We start from the raw sequence: 19,735 nt of genomic DNA, 5'->3' as shown, positions 1-19,735 counted from the left end.
AGTTTTGTTGAATTCTTTCAGCTATTTCACTTTATTGCTTTTAATCCCAGTTGAGCTGGATCAAGGAGAACTGTAGTCAAAATGCAGTCAAAATGTAGTCAAAATGTAGTCAAAAGGCAAAATTAGGTTTTGCCTTCTTAAAGCTCTGAATGTGTGATGTAGTTAAAAAGAAGATAGTTATTGGTTAAAATTGTTGGTGTTATATTTTTTTTGTAATTATCTGTGGCTTTTAATTAGCAATACTATTTCATATCAGTAGCTTATTATTACCATGGATCACCTAGAGTCAACTGGATGGTTTGTATGGTTCTCTTTGCCTCTCAGCAGAACTTTTTATGGGCCTTAGTTTTCTCACCTGTGAAATGATACCATTAAACTTCCACCCCCTGAAATATAAGACATTGAGTCATTTTACCACTTAATAAAATAATTTTAACTAAGAATATTTAAAAAGATTGAGGGGCTTCCCAGGTGACTCAGTGGTTTAAAAAAAAAAAAAAAACTCATTCCTGCCAGTGCAGCAGACAAGAGTTCGATACCTGGGTCAGGAAGATCCCCTGGATTAGGAAATGTGAACCCACTCCAGGATTGCCTGGGAAATCCCATGGACAGAGGAGCGTGGAGGGCTACAGTCCATGGGGTCGCAAAGAAGTTAGACACGACTTAGTGACTGAAAAACAAAGAGATTGAAGTTTTTTTTAACTAGATTGCTTTAAAATACTGTGCTCATGTTTAATCAAAATTTAAAGTTAGTTCCATTGTTAAATTGTCTTTTCCTCTTTTTTTTAGGAATTGCTTCATGTTTGGCTGTTTTCTCAGCACTAATGAAATAGCATTTTCTGACCCAACACCAGATGGCAAGTTATTTGCAACCAAGTACTGCAACACACCTAATTTCCTTGTATACAATTTTAATAATTGAAACCAATTTCAACTATAGAACAGTTACTGTGTGAATGAGTTCTGACAGCCTATTATCATAAAATACAAACTATTTAACAAATAGCAAGTATCTAGGGATACAAAGAAAGGAAAAATCTTTAATGTATACTGACTAGCACTCTGAATCCTTAATTATGAAACTTTGTAGCTATAACTGGAAAATTATTTCTCTTCTGTGTAAGAACATTGGTTTTTCACAGAAATTTGACCAGTTATTTATAAAGTAAACTTTGAGGCCGGAATTACTTCATGCCTGATCAGAAAGTTTAAAGATAGGCAAATTTCCATCCCCATTTCTTAAAAGTAACTCCTGATTTCATACACAAAATTCTCATTTTATAGGTACTTGGCTGTAGCAACTCAGTTTGAGTATAGTTAAAGTATTCTGAATTCCCAATTTGTACCGGGGACAGATGTCCTTTTGTATAGAACAGAATTTATAGCTAAATACTTTTCACTTTAAAAATCATTATTCAGAAAGCACACTTCAGAAATAATTAAACTTTGTAATTGCACTATTGTCATTAATTTTTGGTGTTTGTGCTACTTTTCTTTAGTGAACTTATTACTGGTGATTGGTGTCTAACAAAATGGATACCCATTTGGATTAGATGATTCATATGGTTAGATTTTAAACCTCTAACAGATTTAAAATTTAACAGAACCAAGGATAATAAATATGTCTAGGCTGATGGGCCACAGAACATGATGACTTTATGTAAATATACCTAAATATGGATACATTTTTCTAATATAATTCATGGATACTTTGAAAAACAGAATTATTCAGCTTTTTTTATTATTATAAAGTCATGTAGCTTCACTCTGGCAGTAAGACTCTAGGGAAGTAGTGTCCAGGTCATAACTCTGTAGAATCTGTTCCTCTACATTCTTTTATTTGCCTTTAAGTTAATAGTTCTAAAATTTTAAAGTTTGGTTTCTCAAAAGACTGTGAAAGTGTTAAAATGTGTGTAAATTTTCCAAACATTTTAATGCTAGTTTCTGTACTGCTGTGTTTAAAAATTGTCTGAAATATTTTATTTTAAAACTTCATTAACATTATTTTGCTCGATGCCTTTATGATGAATCAATTAAAATTCTTTTCTGTATTATTTTTCTATTCTCTTATTCAGTTGAATGCACTGATTTTCATTTTAGTTTGTGGTTGTAAAAGTAGTACATGCTCTTTATAAAAAAACTATATCTACACAACAACCTGCACAGATACTTATAGCAGCTGCTGACCTAAAACAAATAGACTGCCACATAGCTTTCTAGCAAAAATGAGTTTATTCAAGATCAGCAAAGAATTACAATTCAGGGTCTGCAACCATATTTGACCATGTTCAAGTCCTCAGCAAAAACACGGAGAGAACTCTTAAAAGAGAGAAAGAGGAAGTTGGGAGGGCAGTAGTAAACAGTTCTGCACTTAGCGCTGGGTGAGTTGTGACCCTGTCTCATTGGCTGAGCAGTTGCTAGGAGAGAAAGTCCGCTTCTTGTTGGGCTCATCTGTCTTAATAGGGCATGCATGAGAGCTCCCCCTTCTAATCTTGCAACTTTATTTCTTTAATAGTATTTTATTTTGATTAGAAATTTGTTTCCAAAATAAATTTTTATTTTTGTCACACAAAAGTATATAAAAAAATTCTAAAATAATCTACACATTGATAATGTCATTCAGTCAGTTCAAGTACAGTTCAGTCGCTCAGTCGTGGCCGACTCTTTGCGACCCCATGAATCGCAGCACACCAGGCCTCCCTGTTTATCACCAACTCCCGGAGTTTACTCAAACCCATGTCCATCAAGTCAGCGATGCCATCCAGCCATCTCATCCTCTGTCTTCCACTTCTCCTCCTGCCCCCAATCCCTCCCAGCATCAGAGTCTTTGCCAATGAGTCAACTCTTCACATCAGGTGGCCAAAGTACTGGAGTTTCAGCTTTAACATCATTCCTTCCAAAGATATCCCAGGACTGATCTCCTTTAGAATGGACTGGTTGGATCTCCTTGCAGTCCAAGGGACTCTCAAGAGTCTTCTCCAACACCACAGTTAAAAAGCATCAATTCTTCGGCACTCAGCTTTCTTCACAGTCCAACTCTCACATCCATACATGACCACTGCAAAAACCATAGCCTTGACTAGACGGAGCTTTGTTGGCAAAGTAATGTCTCTGCTTTTCAATATGCTATCTAGGTCGGTCATAACTTTCCTTCCAAGGAGTAAGCATCTTTTAATTTCATGGCTGCAGTCACAATCTGTAGTGATTTTGGAGCCCCAAAAAATAAAGTCAGCTACTGTTTCCACTGTTTCCCCATCTATTTCCCATGAAGTGATGGGACTAGATGCCATGATCTTAGTTTAGTTTTCTGAATGTTGAGCTTTAAGCCAACTTTTTCACTCTCCACTTTCACTTTCATCAAGAGGCTTTTGAGTTCCTCTTCACTTTCTGCCATAAGGGTGGTGTCATCTGCATATCTGAGGTTATTGATATTTCTCCCAGCAATCTTGATTCCAGCTTGGGCTTCATCCGGCCTGGCATTTCGCATGATGTACTCTGCATATAAGTTAAATAAGCAGGGTGAAAATATACAGCCTTCACATACTCCTTTTCCTATTTGGAACCAGTCTGTTGTTCGATGTCCAGTTCTGTTGCTTCCTGACCTGCATACAAATTTCTCAAGAGGCAGATCAGGTGGTCTGGTATTCCCATCTCTTTCAGAATTTTCCACAGTTTATTGTGATCCACACAGTCAAAGGCTTTGGCATAGTCAATAAAGCAGAAATAGATGTTTTTCTGGAACTCTCTTGATTTTTCCATGATCCAGCGGATGTTGGCAATTTGATCTCTGGTTCCTCTGCCTTTTCTAAAACCAGCTTGAACATCTGGAAGTTCATGGTTCACATATTGCTGAAGCCTGGCTTGGAGAATTTTGAGCATTACTTTACTAGCGTGTGAGATGAGTGCAATTGTGCGGTAGTTTGAGCATTCTTTGGCATTGCCTTTCTTTGGGATTGGAATGAAAACGGACCTTTTCCAGTCCTGTGGCCACTGCTGAGTTTTCCAAATTTGCTGGCATATTTGAGTGCAGCACTTTCACAGCATCATCTTTCAGGATTTGAAATAGCTCCACTGGAATTCCATCACCTCCACTAGCTTTGTTTGTAGTGATGCTTTCTAAGGCCCACTTGACTTCACATTCCAGGATGTCTGGCTCTAGGTCAGTGATCACACCATCGTGATTATCTGGGTCGTGAAGCTCTTTTTTGTACAGTTCTTCTGTGTATTCTTGCCACCTCTTCTTAATATCTTCTGCTTTTGTTAGGTCCATACCATTTCTGTCCTTTATTGAGCCCATCTTTGCATGAAATGTTCCTTTTGTATCTCTAATTTTCTTGAAGAGATCTCTAGTCTTTCCCATTCTGTTGTTTTCCTCTATTTCTTTGCATTGATCACTGAGGAAGGCTTTCTCTCTCCTTGCTTTTCTTTGGAACTCTGCATTCAGATGCTTATATCTTTCCTTTTCTCCTTTGCTTTTCGCTTCCCTTCTTTTCACAGCTATTTGTAAAGCCGCCTCAGACAGCCATTTTGCTTTTTTGCATTTCTTTTCCATGGGGATGGTCTTGATCCCTGTCTCCTGTACAGTGTCATGAACCTCCATCCATAGTTCATCGGGCATTCTATCAGATCTAGTCCCTTAAATCTATTTCTCACTTCTACTCTGTAATCATAAGGAATTTGATTTAGGTCATACCTGAATGGTCTAGTGGTTTTCCCTACTTTCTTCAATTTAAGTCTGAATTTGGCAATAAGGAGTTCATGATCTGAGCCACACTCAGCTCCCAGTCTTCTTTTTGCTGACTGTATAGAGCTTCTCCATCTTTGGCTGCAAAGAAGATAATCAATCTGATTTCAGTGTTGACCATCTGGTGATGTTCACGTGTAGTGTCTTCTCTTGTGTTGTTGGAAGAGGGTGTTTGCTATGACCAGTGCATTTTCTTGGCAAAACTCTATTGGTCTTTGCCTTACTTCATTCCGTATTCCAAGGCCAAATTTGCCTGTTACTCCAGGTGTTTCTTGACTTCCTACTTTTGCATTCCAGTCCCCTATAATGAAAAGGACATCTTTTTTGGGTGTTAGTTCTTACTTTTTATTAAATCTTTCTTCCCATTTTATTTATTTTACCAAAGTATACTTGATTTTGGGCTTCCCTTGTGGCTCAGCTGGTAAAGAATCTGCCCACAATGCCGGAGACCTGGGGTTGATTCCTGGGTTGGGAAGATCCATGGAGAAGGGAAAGGCTACCCAGTATTCCAGTATTCTGGCCTGCAGAATTCCATGGACTGTATAGTTAATGGGGTCACAGAGTCAGACACGACTGAGCAACTTTCCCACACTTTATTTACAGTGTTTCAGGTATATAGCAAAGTGATTCAGTTGTATATTTTTCAGATTCTTTTCCATTATAGACTACAAGACATTGAATATAGCTTCCTGTGTTTTATAGAAGTCCTTGTTATCTATTTCATATATAGGAGTATGTATTTTACTTCATATTTATTTATCCCCCTTCCTTTCCCCATTGGTAACTATAAATCTGTATTTTGTGTCTGTTTTTTAAAGAAGTTCACGTGTTCTGTTTTTAGGATTCCACATATAAGTGATATATTTTTCCTTCTTTGACATAGTATGATAGTCTCTAGGTCCATCCATGTTGCTGCCAATGGCATTATTTCAGTTTTTTATGGCTTTCATATATGAATATATACCATAAAATGATATATATATATACTTTATCCATTCATTTGTTGATGGACATATATGTTGCTTCCATGTCTTCACTATTGTAAATAGTGCTGCAGTGACCACTAGGGTGCTTGTCTTTAAGTAGTTTTTGTCCTCTCTGGATATATGCCTAGGCGTGAGATTGCTGGATCAGGTGGTAAATCTTTTTTTTTTTTAAAGAACTTCCATACTGTTCTCCATAGTGGCTGCACCAATTTACATTCCCACCTATTGTAAGAGGGCTCCCTTTTGTCCACACCCTATTTATTTGTAGATTATTGATGCATTTATTACTTATGCATTATGTATTATTTATGCATTTATGTAATTATTGAGCATTATTTGTAGATTTTTGATGATAGCCATTCTGACGGAGAAGGCAATGGCAACCCACTCCAGTACTCTTGCCTGGAAAATCCCATGGATGGAAGAGCCTGGTAGGCTGCAGTCCATGGGGTCGCTAAGAGTCGGACACGACTGAGGCGACTTAGCAGCAGCAGCCATTCTGAACTGCATGAGATGATACCTTATTGTAGTTTTGAGTTTCTCTAATTAGGGATGTTGAGCACCTTTTCATGTGCCTGTTAGCCATCTTTATGTCTTGGCAGGTATTTCTGCTGATGGGGAGGTTTGGTCAACGCATAATGCCAGGTACATAGTGCATAGGGGAACGGAGAGAAGCCGAAGAGCAGAGAACATTCTGTTTTGTTTTTGTCTTGCCATACAAATTTTATTTCACATCTCTTTTATAGGGGCACCAATCCCATTTGTGAGGGCTTCACCCTCTTGCAGTTACCTTCCAAAGGCCCCACTTCCAGATACAAACACATTGGGGATTAGTTACCAACATATGACTTTCAGTGGAATGCTCACTTCCAATCTATCAGATCAGATCAGTTGCTTAGTCGTGTCCGACTCTTTTCGACCCCATGAATCGCAGCACGCCAGGCCTCCCTGTCCATCACCAACTCCTGGAGTTCACTCAGACTCATGTCCATCGAGTCAGTGATGCCATCCAGCCATCTCATCCTCTGTCGTCCCCTTCTCCTCCTGTCCCCAATCCCTCCCAGCATCAGAGTCTTTTCCAATGAGTCAACTCTTCACATGAGGTGGCCAAAGTTAGTGTAAAATGATGTTTACTATAGATTTTGTTAGATATGGGCCCTTTTCTTATATTAAGGAAGTTCCTTTCTGTCCCCAGGTTTCTCAGACTCCTTTAAACATCTTGAAGATTCTGAACTTTATCAAAATTCCATCCTTTGATTTTTCTTATATTAATATGGTTGTTTAAATGTTAAACCAACCTCAGTTCAGTTCAGTCGCTCAGTCGTGTCCGACTCTTTGCGACCCCATGAAATGCAGCACGCCAGGCCTCCCTGTCCATCACCAACTCCCGGAGTTCACTCAGACTCACGTCCATTGAGTCAGTAATGCCATCCAACCATCTAATCCTCTGTCATCCCGTTCTCCTCCTGCCCCCAATCCCTCCCAGCATCAGTCTTTTCCAGTGAGTCAACTCTTCGCATGAGGTGGCCAAAGTACTGGAGTTTCAGCTTTAGCATCATTCCTTCCAAAGAAATCCCAGGGCTGATCTTCAGAATGGACTGGTTGGACCTCCTTGCAGTCCAAGGGACTCTCAAGAGTCTTCTCCAACACCACAGTTCAAAAGCATCAATTCTTCAGCACTCAGCTTTCTTCACAGTCCAACTCTCACGTCCATACATGACCACTGGAAAAATCACAGCCTTGACTAGACGGACCTTTGTTGGCAAAGTGATGTCTGATTTTCAATATGCTATCTAGGTTGGTCATAACTTTCCTTCCAAGGAGTAAGCATCTTTTAATTTCATGGCTAGCCTTCCTGAAATAGATCCAACTTGGTCTTGATGAAGTTTTTCCTTTTTATATTATCAGTTTGGGTTTGTTTGGGATTTTTCACATTTATGAATGAGATTGGGTATGCTTAGGATCTGCAGTGATGTTTCTGTCTTGACATGTCTTTTTTGCTCTCTAGATGAGACCTGATAAAGACCCAACTTTTGGCATTGTTGACCCTATTATGTCTTCTATTTTCTATGATAGGTTTTGTTTTAAAATTTCTGCTCATTTATTTGGTATTGGAAAGGAATCTTAGTTTTTCCTAGATTCTTAGCTCACCAATTTTTCGGCCTTTTCTCATGTAGCATTTGAGACTATAACAAGCAGCATGCTTTTTATATGTAGTTTTCCATTCACTTTCTTGACACTTTAATGATCTTTTTACAGAAGATAAGCCATTAATGATCTGTATAGTATTGCTTGGTACAATCTCATACTAAAAGGAACCTTCTGTTGAATTCCAGAATTGTTTAAAGCCCAGAGTGCAGTGGTTCTTAATCTAAGATCCCCTACATCACAGTAATTTTTACCCTAGATGTATCAGTAGATTCACAAGCACAATTCAGTACTTGAAAAATCCCAGGGAGATGTGGCTCACAGATAGAAAATAAGGATTCAAATCACTCTCATTTTACAGATTAACAAAATAAGGCCAAGAAAGAGGGAAAAACTTGCTTTCACTCAATAAGTTTAATGACAACACTCACTCAATAAGTTTAATGACAAGACTCAATACAATGGAGTACAAAATAGGATAACACACCTTTGGGTAACTGACATGTCCTTTATTCCATGTTGTCCTATTAGAGTTTTATTTACACCAATACTGTGATATGCTTAAGATATAGATCAGTAAATAAAAATATTAAAGATACCAGTACAGAATATTCATTCAACAAATTAAAGCAAAAACCAAAGCTCTGGAACAAGACAAGCCTTAACCAAAAATGTTTGGATGTACCCAGGGAACTCCTCTTGTGAGCCATATCCCAGGTCTCTGGTCTCAGTGACCCTATTTAATAAGCACATCAACCAAGAAAGGCCAGCAAAAGGTTTTAAGAGGTAAGGAAATGTAGACTTATTCTGTAATACACAAAGTGCTCATTTCAGTAGATCCATTAAGAGAGAACATCTGAGAAAGATCATGAATAAAACTCACTCTGCCCAAATTGTTAGACATAAGTTTTTATAGCACTATTTTAAATCTATATAAACAAGTTCAAATTTTTTAGTAGTTTCTTAAACTTTATAGAAAACCCTTTACAATTTCTAATGTTTATTAACATAAGCATACATGAACTACCTTTATAATAGAAACAGTTGTTCAAATGTTAATAAGGTGCTATCTGTGGTCCTACAATAGGCCACTTCCATCTAATAATTATGGATCATCATAATAACTACATAAATGTATCATGGTAAACAGAACGGCTATATACATGAGCCATACTTGAGGCTCCAGCAGTCATGGGTACGAGTTGATCACAGGATATCCACTTCTAAAGCCTCAACAATGCACGCAGCAGAAGGACGGTCTTTAGGATCTTCATTAGTGCATACGGAGAAGAGCTCAATTACTTTCTGGTATGTTTCATCCAGTTCCTGCATATTAACAGGTGGCCTAGTTCCCAAAGCTGCGTAGTATGCGTCATCATCAAAATCACTTTCATCAAAAGTTTTATCTGCTCATGAAGGAGTTAGAAACAATTAAAATCAATTAACTTAAAATTTAAATTAAAAATTTAAATCATGGAAAAGTTTAGCAACTGCCCAAACTCACTGTTCTGAAATAAGAATTCATCATCCAATATGCTTTTCATTTTACACAGGCAGTCTCTTCAACTGTCCTGCCATGGTGTAGATCAATTATTGTCAGGGATTTAAAGGTTAGCCACCCCAATCCCCTTACTAGGGTACCTTTCCAATCATTTTCTCAGGCAAGAGGAGTTTTTAAGGTAATTTCTTGCTCCTCTGGATTTTCTCAATTTATCTCCCTGTTCTCAATCTACATCTCATTTGTATGAGATTAAACCAGTGTCTGACCCTGCAACCCCAAGAACTGTAGCCCACCAGGCTCCTCTGTTCATGGAATTCTCCAGGTAAAAACACTGGAGTGGGTAGCCATTCCCTTCTTAAAGTTTAAGAAGATCCCAGAGGATCTTCCCTGGAGGGGAAGAACCCAGGTCTCCCACATTGCAGGCAGATTCTTTACCATCTGGGCTACCAGGGAAGCCCCAATTTATAAATCATTCTTAAGTTCAAACTGAGAGATTGGGATTTATGTTAAAAATAAGTAGTTATACCTTCATCATCATCATCATCTGGAAGATTAATGTGTGGAATAGATAAAGTCATCATTTCCCACAGAGTAAGACCAAAGGCAAATATGTCTGCCTTGTCAGTAATAATACCATCCTCCTCCAGAGCTTCCTTAGGTTTCCAAGGCTCAGTGCCAATGTAACAGGCCTCAGGGTCAGTCACTGAAACAAGTAAGAGACGCAAACTGATCAAAAGGGCAAGCACCAGAAACCACTAAGAAAGGCAAACGACCCAAAGAAAAATGGGCAAGTTATTTAACAGGTAGTTTAAAGGTTAATAAATATAGCCAGTAAACATGAAAATACATTCAACCTCATAAAAACAGGTATTCTCTATCAGATTGTTAAGTATTCAAAAAGCTAGTCCGTAGGCAAGGGTGTAGAGAAACAATTCTCTTCAGATCAGATCAGTCGCTCAGTCGTGTCCGACTCTTTTCGGCCCCATGAATCGCAGCACGCCAGGCCTCCCTATCCATCACCAACTCCCAGAGTTCACTGAGACTCACGTCCATCAAGTCAGTGATGCCATCCAACCATCTCATCCTCTGTCGTCCCTTTCTCCTCTTGCCCCCAATCCCTCCCAGCATCAGAGTCTTTTCCAACGAGTCAACTCTTCGCATGAGGTGGCCAAAGTACTGGAGTTTCAGCTTTAGCATCATTCCTTCCAAAGAAATCCCAGGGCTGATCTCCTTCAGAATGGACTGGTTGGATCTCCTTGCAGTCCAAGGGACTCTCAAGAGTATTCTCCAACACCACAGTTCAAAAGCATCAATTCTTCGGTGCTCAGCCTTCTTCACAGTCCAACTCTCACATCCATACATGACCACAGGAAAAACCATAGCCTTGACTAGACGAACCTTTGTTCCAAAGCAATTCTCTTAGAAAGGGGTATAAATGTAGACAGACTTGAGCCAGACTGCTTCACCCGGGTTCAAAGACCTGTGCAAGCTCTGTGACCCTGAGCAGATCACCAAATCTGTGCCTCCATTTCTTCCTTTTTCAAACTACACTGTCTTTCAGCTGAAAGCCGACCACTTCCCTGAATCTAGGATTGTTACATCAGGGAAGAACGGACAGGTGGAATTACACAGAGGCCCTTAAAGCTTCTCTGCCCAGGAACGACACAGGTCCACTCGTGTTTCCATTTAAATGTTAAGAGGCAACACCTCAATTTTCATGAGAAGGTCAGCTTTCTAGCTGAACCTGGGATTAGATTGAATCACTAGATCAATCTGGGAAGAATTAACATCTTAACAGTATTGTCAATCCATAATCATGATCTCTCACTTAACATCTTAATGCTCTCAATGAAGTTTTATGGTGTTCAATAAAAAGGTCAGACTTTTGGTTTGACTTATTCTTCAATTATTTTATCCTTTTTGGTTTAGCAGCCCCCTTCCTCTCATTTATCCCTGGGGGATACATTCCTGGATCCCCAGTGGATGCCTGAAACTAAGGACAGTATCAAACCATATATATATATATTTTTTTTCCCCTATACATGCACATCTTTAATAAAGTTTAATTTATAAATTAGGCACTATAAGAGTAACAACAAAGATAACATAATAAAATAGAACAATTACAATATACTATCATAAAAGTTATGAGAATGTAGTCACTCTCAAAATTATCTTACTGTGTAAATGTGTGCCTTCTTCTTAACCATGCACTTACCACACACTATGGCCATAACTTTTAAGGTTTGAGGTGTAATAGCAAAACTAGTGTGAATATTTTTTCTACTTCAAAATTTCACAGAAGTTGCAGTAGATCTCAGCAAACTCAGCATCCAATTTTTTTTTTCTTTCCTTATTAAGTCTAGAGCTTTCACCTTTTCACTTAAAGGAAGCACTTCATGGCTTTTCTTTGGCACATCTGAATTGCCAGCATCACTATCCACTTTGGCAACATTATTAAGTAAAATAAGGGTTACCTGAACTTAAGCACTGCCATACCGGCAACAGTCATCAGATAACCAAGGTGGCTGCTGAGGGAACTTCCATCTAGATTAGGAATCTTTAAAGGGTAAGGACTGTGTCCTTTTTTCCTGTATATCGTTCCTAGCACAGTGCCTGACTATACTTAGTATTAAAAATATTTGGTACATAATCAACCCAGAAATTACCATCATTAACATATGGACTTTTCATCAGGAAAAGATTGAAGGCAAAAGGACAAGGGGACAGCAGGGGATGAGATGGACAGATAGCGCCACCGACTCAATGGACATGAATTTGAGCAAACTCCAGGAGACAGTGAAGGACAGAGGAGCCTGGTGTGCTGCGGTCCATGGGGGAGCAGAGTCGGACACGACTTATCCACTGAACAACAATAGCAGTGTATCCTTGCGACTTAGCAGCAGCAGCAGTGTGTATCTCTTAATTCCCTATCCTTTTCTTGTTACTTCCCTCTCCCCACTAGTAATCACCAGTTTGTTCTCCCTATCTGTTTCTTTTTTGTGACAGTCACTTGTTCATTTTTAGATTTCACAAGTGTGTGCTCAGTTGCTCAGTCCTGTCGACTCTCTGACCCCATGGACTGTAGGCCGCTAATCTACAGGCAAGAATACTGGAATGGGTTGCCGTTTCCTTCTTCAGGGGATATTCCCAACCCAGGGATTGAACTTGTGTCTTTTGTGTCTCCTGCATTGGCAGGCGGATTCATTACAACTGAGTCACTGGGGAAGATTCCACATATAAGTGATATCATACTTTATTAAGAAAGCCAAATCAAATTTTTACTTTAACTTTTTATTTATTGACAGTAAATGCCATCACATTTACCTTCAAGGAAGCACAAACACAGGGTCCATGGCTGTACAGGCCTGATGCTGCCTGGCAGTGAAAATCTAAGGTGTTAGCATTTTTACTGGGACTGTTGCTGTTCTTAGTATGCGTTATTTTCAAGCTTGCATGGCTTTTGATTCTTCTGTTACAACTCTTCTGTAAGCCTCTCTCTCTCTCTCTCTAAGTCGATTCAGTCGTGTCCAACTCTGTGCGACCCCATAGACAGCAGCCCACCAGGCTCCGCCATCCCTGGGATTTTCCATGCAAGAACACTGGAGTGGGTTGCCATTTCCTTCTCCAATGCATGAAAGTGAAACGTGAAAGGGAAGTCGCTCAGTCGTGTCCGACTCTTAGCAACCCCATGGACTACAGCCTACCAGGCTCCTCCGTCCATGGGATCTTCCGGGCAAGAGTACTGGAGTGGGGTGCCATTGCCTTCTCCGTCTGTAAGCCTAGTCCTAGCTTTTGACTTTTGCAGAAATTAATGTAACAGATTAATGTAAAAAATACCCATACTGCCCAATTATTTTTTTGGAATGTATTCCTGGGAATGGAATGACAGGACTGAAGGGCATAAACATTTTTAAGGGTTGTTTTTCAGAGAATATACATATATCTAAACTGCCCTCTGAAAAGGCTACACACTGGTAATTACTATTGCTATTCCTCACCATCTGCGTACACAGAAGGACTGCCTTCTAGACACACAGAAGGACCACACTTTCTGGCCTGTCATGTTTTGGGGTGAAGCCATTTGACTAGTTCAGGGCAGTGACTTGTGAAAGAAGTGACTTGTGTCACTTCTGAACTGGAGCATTTAATTGTCAGGGCAAGACTCTAGGGTGGCACTGTTCAACAGAACTTTGGTGATGATAAAAATGTTCTTTATCTCAGTATGGTAGTCACTAACCACACATAGCTACTGAACACTTGAAATGTGGCTAAGGTGGCTGAGAAAATGAATTTAAAGAATTTTTAATATATTAATTAATTTAAATAGCCATACACAGCTAGTGGCTACTGTAGTAGACAGGCTTCCTGGTACCTCAGCAGTAAAGCAGTGCAGGAGACGTGGGTTCAATTCCTGGTTCAGGAAGATCCCCTGGAGAAGGAAATGGTAACCCACTCCAGTATTCTCACCAGGAAAATCCCATGGAGAGAGGAGCCTGGCAGGCTACAGTCCATAGGGTCACAAAGAGCTGGACACGACTGAGTGACTAAACAACCAAAAAACTGCAGTGGACAGTGCAGCTCTAGAGCTTTTTCACCGTCCACACAATGATGGGCACAATGACGGCATTATTCCATACAACAGACATCCTAGCATGTCAGGTCCTAATGTGAGAATGACATGGAGTGGAACACAGGCCTAGTGGACATGCAGCTTGAAAAATAAGCCTTGCCTGTTTTAAGGTAGTGAGGTTTTTGAGGGTTTATGTTACCATAGCAAAACTGATCTTAACCTGAATGATAAATTACGACTTCTATGCAGTGCATGAGAGTATGTTGGCCTATACTCTTGTTCATACTAGAATGGGGAAAGTTTTCAATGACTTTTTTAGCAGTCATGACTTCTTTTAAAAAGTGGTTTCTACCTCTCGTGTCCTCCTTAAGCCCAACATTATCTTTACCAACAATTTTTTCTGTTACTTTTTAAAAAATCTTCAATCTACAGAGATTAGAGTGTGAGAAAAGAAAACAACTTTCTCTAAAATAAACCGATACCATCATTTACTAATTCAACTACCTCTTTTCCACTAATACAAAAATGTCACCTTTATCATATAACAAATTTCATACATTTGGGAATTATCTTTTGACTCTTATGTTGAAATTTTCTGTCTAGTTTGGCATTAGTGTCACTGCTTTAATGACTACAGTTTCATAATCCTTAATACCTCGTCAAGAAAATTCCTACTCAACACTTTTTCACAGGATTTTCCTGGCTGTGTTTGAACATGTATCCTCAAGGATAATCTCTACATTCTCTTTGACATGTTCTAAAATAACATAGATCATACTGGGATATTGCAAAACTTTTAGATCTTTAATTCATTTCTGCTTTTTTCTTTTACGGTTTCATTTTTTTTTTCTAATTTCAGCTGAAAACTCAATTTCATAAAGGTTAAATAATGACAGTGTTTTCCTTTGAATGCTTTTGGACCATATCAAATAGGTTTTGATTTGCTCTTACATTCTCATTATTCTCTAAATAGTATGTAACTGGAATCTCACTACTTCTCAGCTAAGAACTATTTACAAATATTTTAAATGCCTGAAAAAACTGAGTTTTTATTTCCAACTGTACATGAATTTATATATTTATAGCTCTGAAGATAATGAATGTTAGTTCAGTTCAGTCCCTCAGTAGTGTCCAACTCTTTGCGACCCCATGAATCGCAGCACGCCAGGCTTCCCTGTCCATCACCAACTCCCGGAGTTCACTCAGACTCATGTCCATCGAGTCAGTAATGCCATCCAGCCATCTCATCCTCTGTCGGCCCCTTCTCCTCTTGCCCCCAATCCCTCCCCGCATCAGAGTCTTTTCCAATGAGTCAGCTCTTTGCATGAGGTGGCCAAAGTACTGGAGTTTCAGCTTTAGCATCATTCCTTCCAAAGAAATCCCAGGGCTGATCTCCTTCAGAATGGACTGGTTGGATCTCCTTGCAGTCCAAGGAAGTCTCAAGACTCTTCTCCCACCACAGTTCAAAAGCATCAATTCTTCGGTGCTCAGCCTTCTTCACAGTCCAACTCTCACATCCATACATGACCACAGGAAAAACCATAGCCTTGACTAGATGGACCTTTGTTAGCCTTTAGCCTATTCCTACTTTTGTAACTTGAGGTTTTCTTTTGTAACCTAACTAGTCAATTTTAATAAATACTCTAATGCATAGAAAATGAACTTACTATTTACTCAGACCTGCTACATCTTAGTTTGTCTATTAGATCTATTAATGATTGAGACAATTATGCTAAAATCTTATTTTTATTCTTTTTGACAATTTCTCCTTTTATTTGCTGAAGTTATAACCTTGTACCAGTTATTTGGCCTAAGGGTTCATCCAGTTCTACCTTTATTGATTACAGACATTATTAGGAAGTCAATCTGTTTATCTTGGTGTTTTCCTTCAATTCAACTTATAGACTTTAACTGGAAATTAAGATGTACGTAAGTTCTAAACAGTATTAGCCTCCCCTATACCTTATATTTTGGAGACGGGAACAGCAATACACTCCAGTATTCTTGCCTGGAGAATCCCATGGACAGAGGAGACTGTCAGGCTATGGTCCATGGGGTCGCAAAGAGTCGGACATGACTGAGCGACTAACACACACACACACCCCTTATATTTATATAAAGAGGCAAACTTAAATGTTATTTATTAAATAATATGTTGAAAGCAGTGGTTTTCTTTGAGGCTTCTGGATTTTGGCTCTGTTCCTCATCAAGAACATATCTTAAATTCCCTACAGTTTCTCTAGCAAGCAGTGCTAAGAAAGTTGTACAGCTCTATGTAAATCAATGAAATTAGAACACACCCCCTCACCAACCACAAAACTCAAAATGCCTTAAAGACTTAACATAAGACACCATAAAACTCTTAGAAAAGATCATAGGCAAAACGTTCTCTGACATAAATCATATCTATGTTTTCTTAGGTCAGTCTCCCAAGGTGATAAAAATAAAAATAAACAAATGGGACCTAATCAAAATTACAAGCTTTCCACAGCAAAAATCATAAGCAAAATGAAAGACAACCCACAGGATGGAAGAAAATATTTGCAAACAATGCAACTCAAGGGATTGATTTCCAAAACACACACACAGCTCATACAACTCAACAATAACAAAAACAAACCCAATAGAAAAATGATCAGAAGACCTAAACAGACCGACATTTCTCCAAATCAATACAAGTGGCCAACAGGCACGTGGAAAGATGATGGACAGCACTATTAGAGAAATGAAAATCAAAGCTACAATGAGGTTCCACCTTCACACGGGTTCAGGGTGGCCATTATTAAAATGCCTACAAATAACAGATGCCAGAGAGGATGTGGAAAAAAGGGAACCCTCCTACACTTTTGGTGGGAATGTAAGATGGTATAGTCACTGTGGAAAACGGTATGGGGGTTTCTCAGGAAAACTAAAAATATGATCCCGTAATCCCAGTCCTGAGCATATATCCAGACCAAAATAGAATTCAAAGAGACACAAACACCACCATGCTCACAGCAGCACTGTTCACAAAAGCCATGATATGGAAATAACCTAAATGACCACTGACAGACGAATGGATAAGAAGACATGGTACATATATGCAATGGAATACTACTCAGTCACAAAACAGAAAGAAATAATGCCATCTGTAGCAACATGGACGCAACTAGAGATTATCAAGCTGAGTGAAGTAAGAGAAAAAGACAAATACCATGATAACGCTTATATGTGGAATCTAAAATATGAGGCAAATGTACCTACCTATGAAACAGAATCATTGGTATAGAAGACACTAGTGGTTGCCAAGGGGGAGGGGGTTGGGGAAGGGATGGAGTGGGACATTGGGGTTAGCCACATAACATTTTATATATAGAATGGATAAACAACAAGGTCCTATTGTACAGCAGAGAACTGTATTCAATATCCTTAGATAAACCATAATACAAAAGAATATTTTAAAAAAGAATGTAGTAAAAAATAAAAAAAGAAGAAGAAGAAAGAACATATTTAAATTCCCTGAGAAGAGAATGGTTAGTATTCACAATAAAAGAGAAGAATGAGGTAGGCTGGGCCAAGGGGCAAAACGCAGAAGACTGGCCTTAGTTAGAAATCCTCTTTCCTGCTCCCATTCCACTTTCTTCTAGCAGTTTCCCAAATCTTGTCATTATGCTGATGCTAAATCAATTTCTTTATAAAACCTTATAAAAATTGTATTTTCTACTCCCAGATCTTTTACTACTTAAAAATCCCAAAGCAGGTTAGAGACACTTCTCCACGTTTCTTCAATTAAAATATATACTAATGAGAAACCAATAATTTATATTGTGTATGTAGCAAGGGAAGGGGCTGGAGGCTGAGTAGAACAGAGATAGGAAGGGATATTTTTTATTATACACTTTTTATTAATAGTTTTTGATTTTTGAAGAATGTGAACTTGTTATTTTTAAATATGTAATAGAAACTTAAAAACTGTACAGAAACCATTTAAAAATTAGAATTCTGCTTACCAGTCATATTTTCATCCAATGGAAGAGAGACTCCTACATCACAGATTTTAATTGTTTCAAAATCGCCTTTAATAACAACATTTGAAGACTTTATATCTCCATGGAGCAGTTTCTTATCTTGGTGCAGATACTAAAATAGTGAAAAATTTAAAATATCTGAGAAAAAATAGAAACTAATAAAAAAGTATATAACTTTCAAACAAAACAACAACCTGAACTCCCTGCCTAACATGCAGACTTGTGTCTATCATTTCAAACTATTTGATGCTAGAGAAGGAACCATCCCACGCTACCTCTTAGTCTACCATACTGACCAGAAATCTGAAAGATTCTTTGGAAATTGATGTCTATGTATAGATAAGCCAACTTTTAATTTTCCAACCAACCTCACATACTTATACATCAAAGATGATACTGCAGATTTCAAAATATACTACAATTTTATAAAATGGACAATTATTTTAGAAATAATTTTTTAAACTTCACAATGACACAGTTATCTCAAACAAATTGTTGAGATAACACTACACATACTTCACAAGGAAAAGAGGAAGCAGTAATGTAATCTAAGGCTATATTTTAACCCTTTCTTAGAAATGACAAGTGATAATATTCATCCATAATCAAAAACGTCCTACAAAAGTTATTTTTTCATTCATCAGCATTTAGGCATCTATACTCTATGACCTGGGCCTGCAAAAGATGCAGAAACAATTCTTGGTATTGAACTTGGAACACTTACTGTGCTTATTTAAATATTGTTAACCATAAATTGAATATGCTCAAATATATTTATAATGTAATTTATTAATTCCATTATATATACACAATTAAAATAATTAAATGATTCAAATTATTAGCTTATCCAACCTATTTAAAATGTTTTTCTATAAAATATTAAAATATATATTTAGAAATAGTGCCTTTTTCCAGTTTTACATTTCATGAATCAATTTTATTTGAACTCAACATGCAATTCTTGACATCACTACATTACATAATCTGTTTTTCTGAGTCATCCAACAATTTTCTGGAGCCATGATTACTTAAGTTATTCAGGATACAGAATTTTTATCTCTAACAGTATGTCTAATTCAAAGATACAATAGTTTATTTGTATAACCCTGAGAGGATTTTTTTCATTTGACTATAGATGTATATTCACAATGTCTAATAACATCCCACAAAGAAATCTTTGAAAGGCTTGTTTACAGCAACAGAGGGTTAGAATACACCCCCAGGAATAATGACTAAACAACAGTCCAATTAACTAAATCTAACATGCAATCTCTATAAGCAAAACTTCCTGACTTGGATTATTTCAGGCCATGTGAAGGTGTGAAGGCCTCTAACAATACTTTGTTGATCAAAACAGTACATTCTTCAATATGAAAGATTCTATAAAGATTTAAGGCAACTCCCTCTCTTGGGAAAAAAAAATTCACCTTGTAACTAGGTATATTAGTATCTGTTCATCAGTAGATGAACAGACACAGACACAGACATAGACACACACACACACACACACACACACAATGGAGTATTACTCAGCCATTAAAAATAATGAAACAATGTCATTTCCAACAACATGGATGGACTTAGTCATACTAAGTCAGAAAGACAAATACCATATGATGTCACTTATATGTGGAATATAAAATACACAAATGAACTTATTTACAAAGCAGAAACAGACTCACAGTTATAGAGAACAGACTTGTGGTTGTCAAGGGGGAGGCTGGGTGAGAAAGGGAAAGATTGGGAGTTTGGGGTTACAAATGCAAACTACCATAT

The 19,735-nt window shown here is 38.0% G+C and overlaps 2 protein-coding genes across 10 annotated transcripts in view; one reads left to right on the top strand and one right to left on the bottom strand.

Moving 5' to 3' along the window:
- The window catches only part of ESCO2 (establishment of sister chromatid cohesion N-acetyltransferase 2), a 30,548-nt gene extending 28,494 nt beyond the window's left edge, over positions 1 to 2,054 (top strand). For all 6 annotated transcript variants that reach the window (XM_086414864.1, XM_086414863.1, XM_086414865.1 and 3 more), the window contains one exon: positions 790 to 2,054. In XM_086414864.1, coding sequence (XP_086270990.1) covers positions 790 to 922 — 133 coding nt within the window. In that variant the 3' untranslated portion in view covers positions 923 to 2,054. The remainder of the gene's footprint in view (positions 1 to 789) is intronic.
- Positions 2,055 to 8,273: 6,219 nt separating this feature from the next.
- The window catches only part of PBK (PDZ binding kinase), a 32,930-nt gene continuing 21,468 nt past the window's right edge, over positions 8,274 to 19,735 (bottom strand). For 3 of the 4 annotated variants that reach the window (XM_086414855.1, XM_086414858.1, XM_086414859.1), the window contains 3 exons: positions 17,942 to 18,071; positions 9,906 to 10,082; positions 8,274 to 9,284 (listed from right to left, as the gene is read on the bottom strand). In XM_086414855.1, the coding sequence (XP_086270981.1) occupies positions 9,085 to 9,284; positions 9,906 to 10,082; positions 17,942 to 18,071 (507 nt within the window). In that variant the 3' untranslated portion in view covers positions 8,274 to 9,084. Of the gene's footprint in view, positions 9,287 to 9,905; positions 10,083 to 17,941; positions 18,072 to 19,735 lie in introns of all 4 variants that reach the window. The other variant, XM_086414857.1, reaches the window with a different exon arrangement.

This window comes from Bos grunniens, chromosome 8 (genome assembly GCF_055505025.1).
Source record: "Bos grunniens cultivar Pamir isolate PY7600 chromosome 8, Bosgru_T2T1.0, whole genome shotgun sequence".
Classification (NCBI taxonomy): Eukaryota; Metazoa; Chordata; class Mammalia; order Artiodactyla; family Bovidae; genus Bos; species Bos grunniens.
The sequence above is the reverse complement of the archived record's forward strand: the minus strand, read 5'-3'. Positions and strand labels throughout refer to the sequence as shown.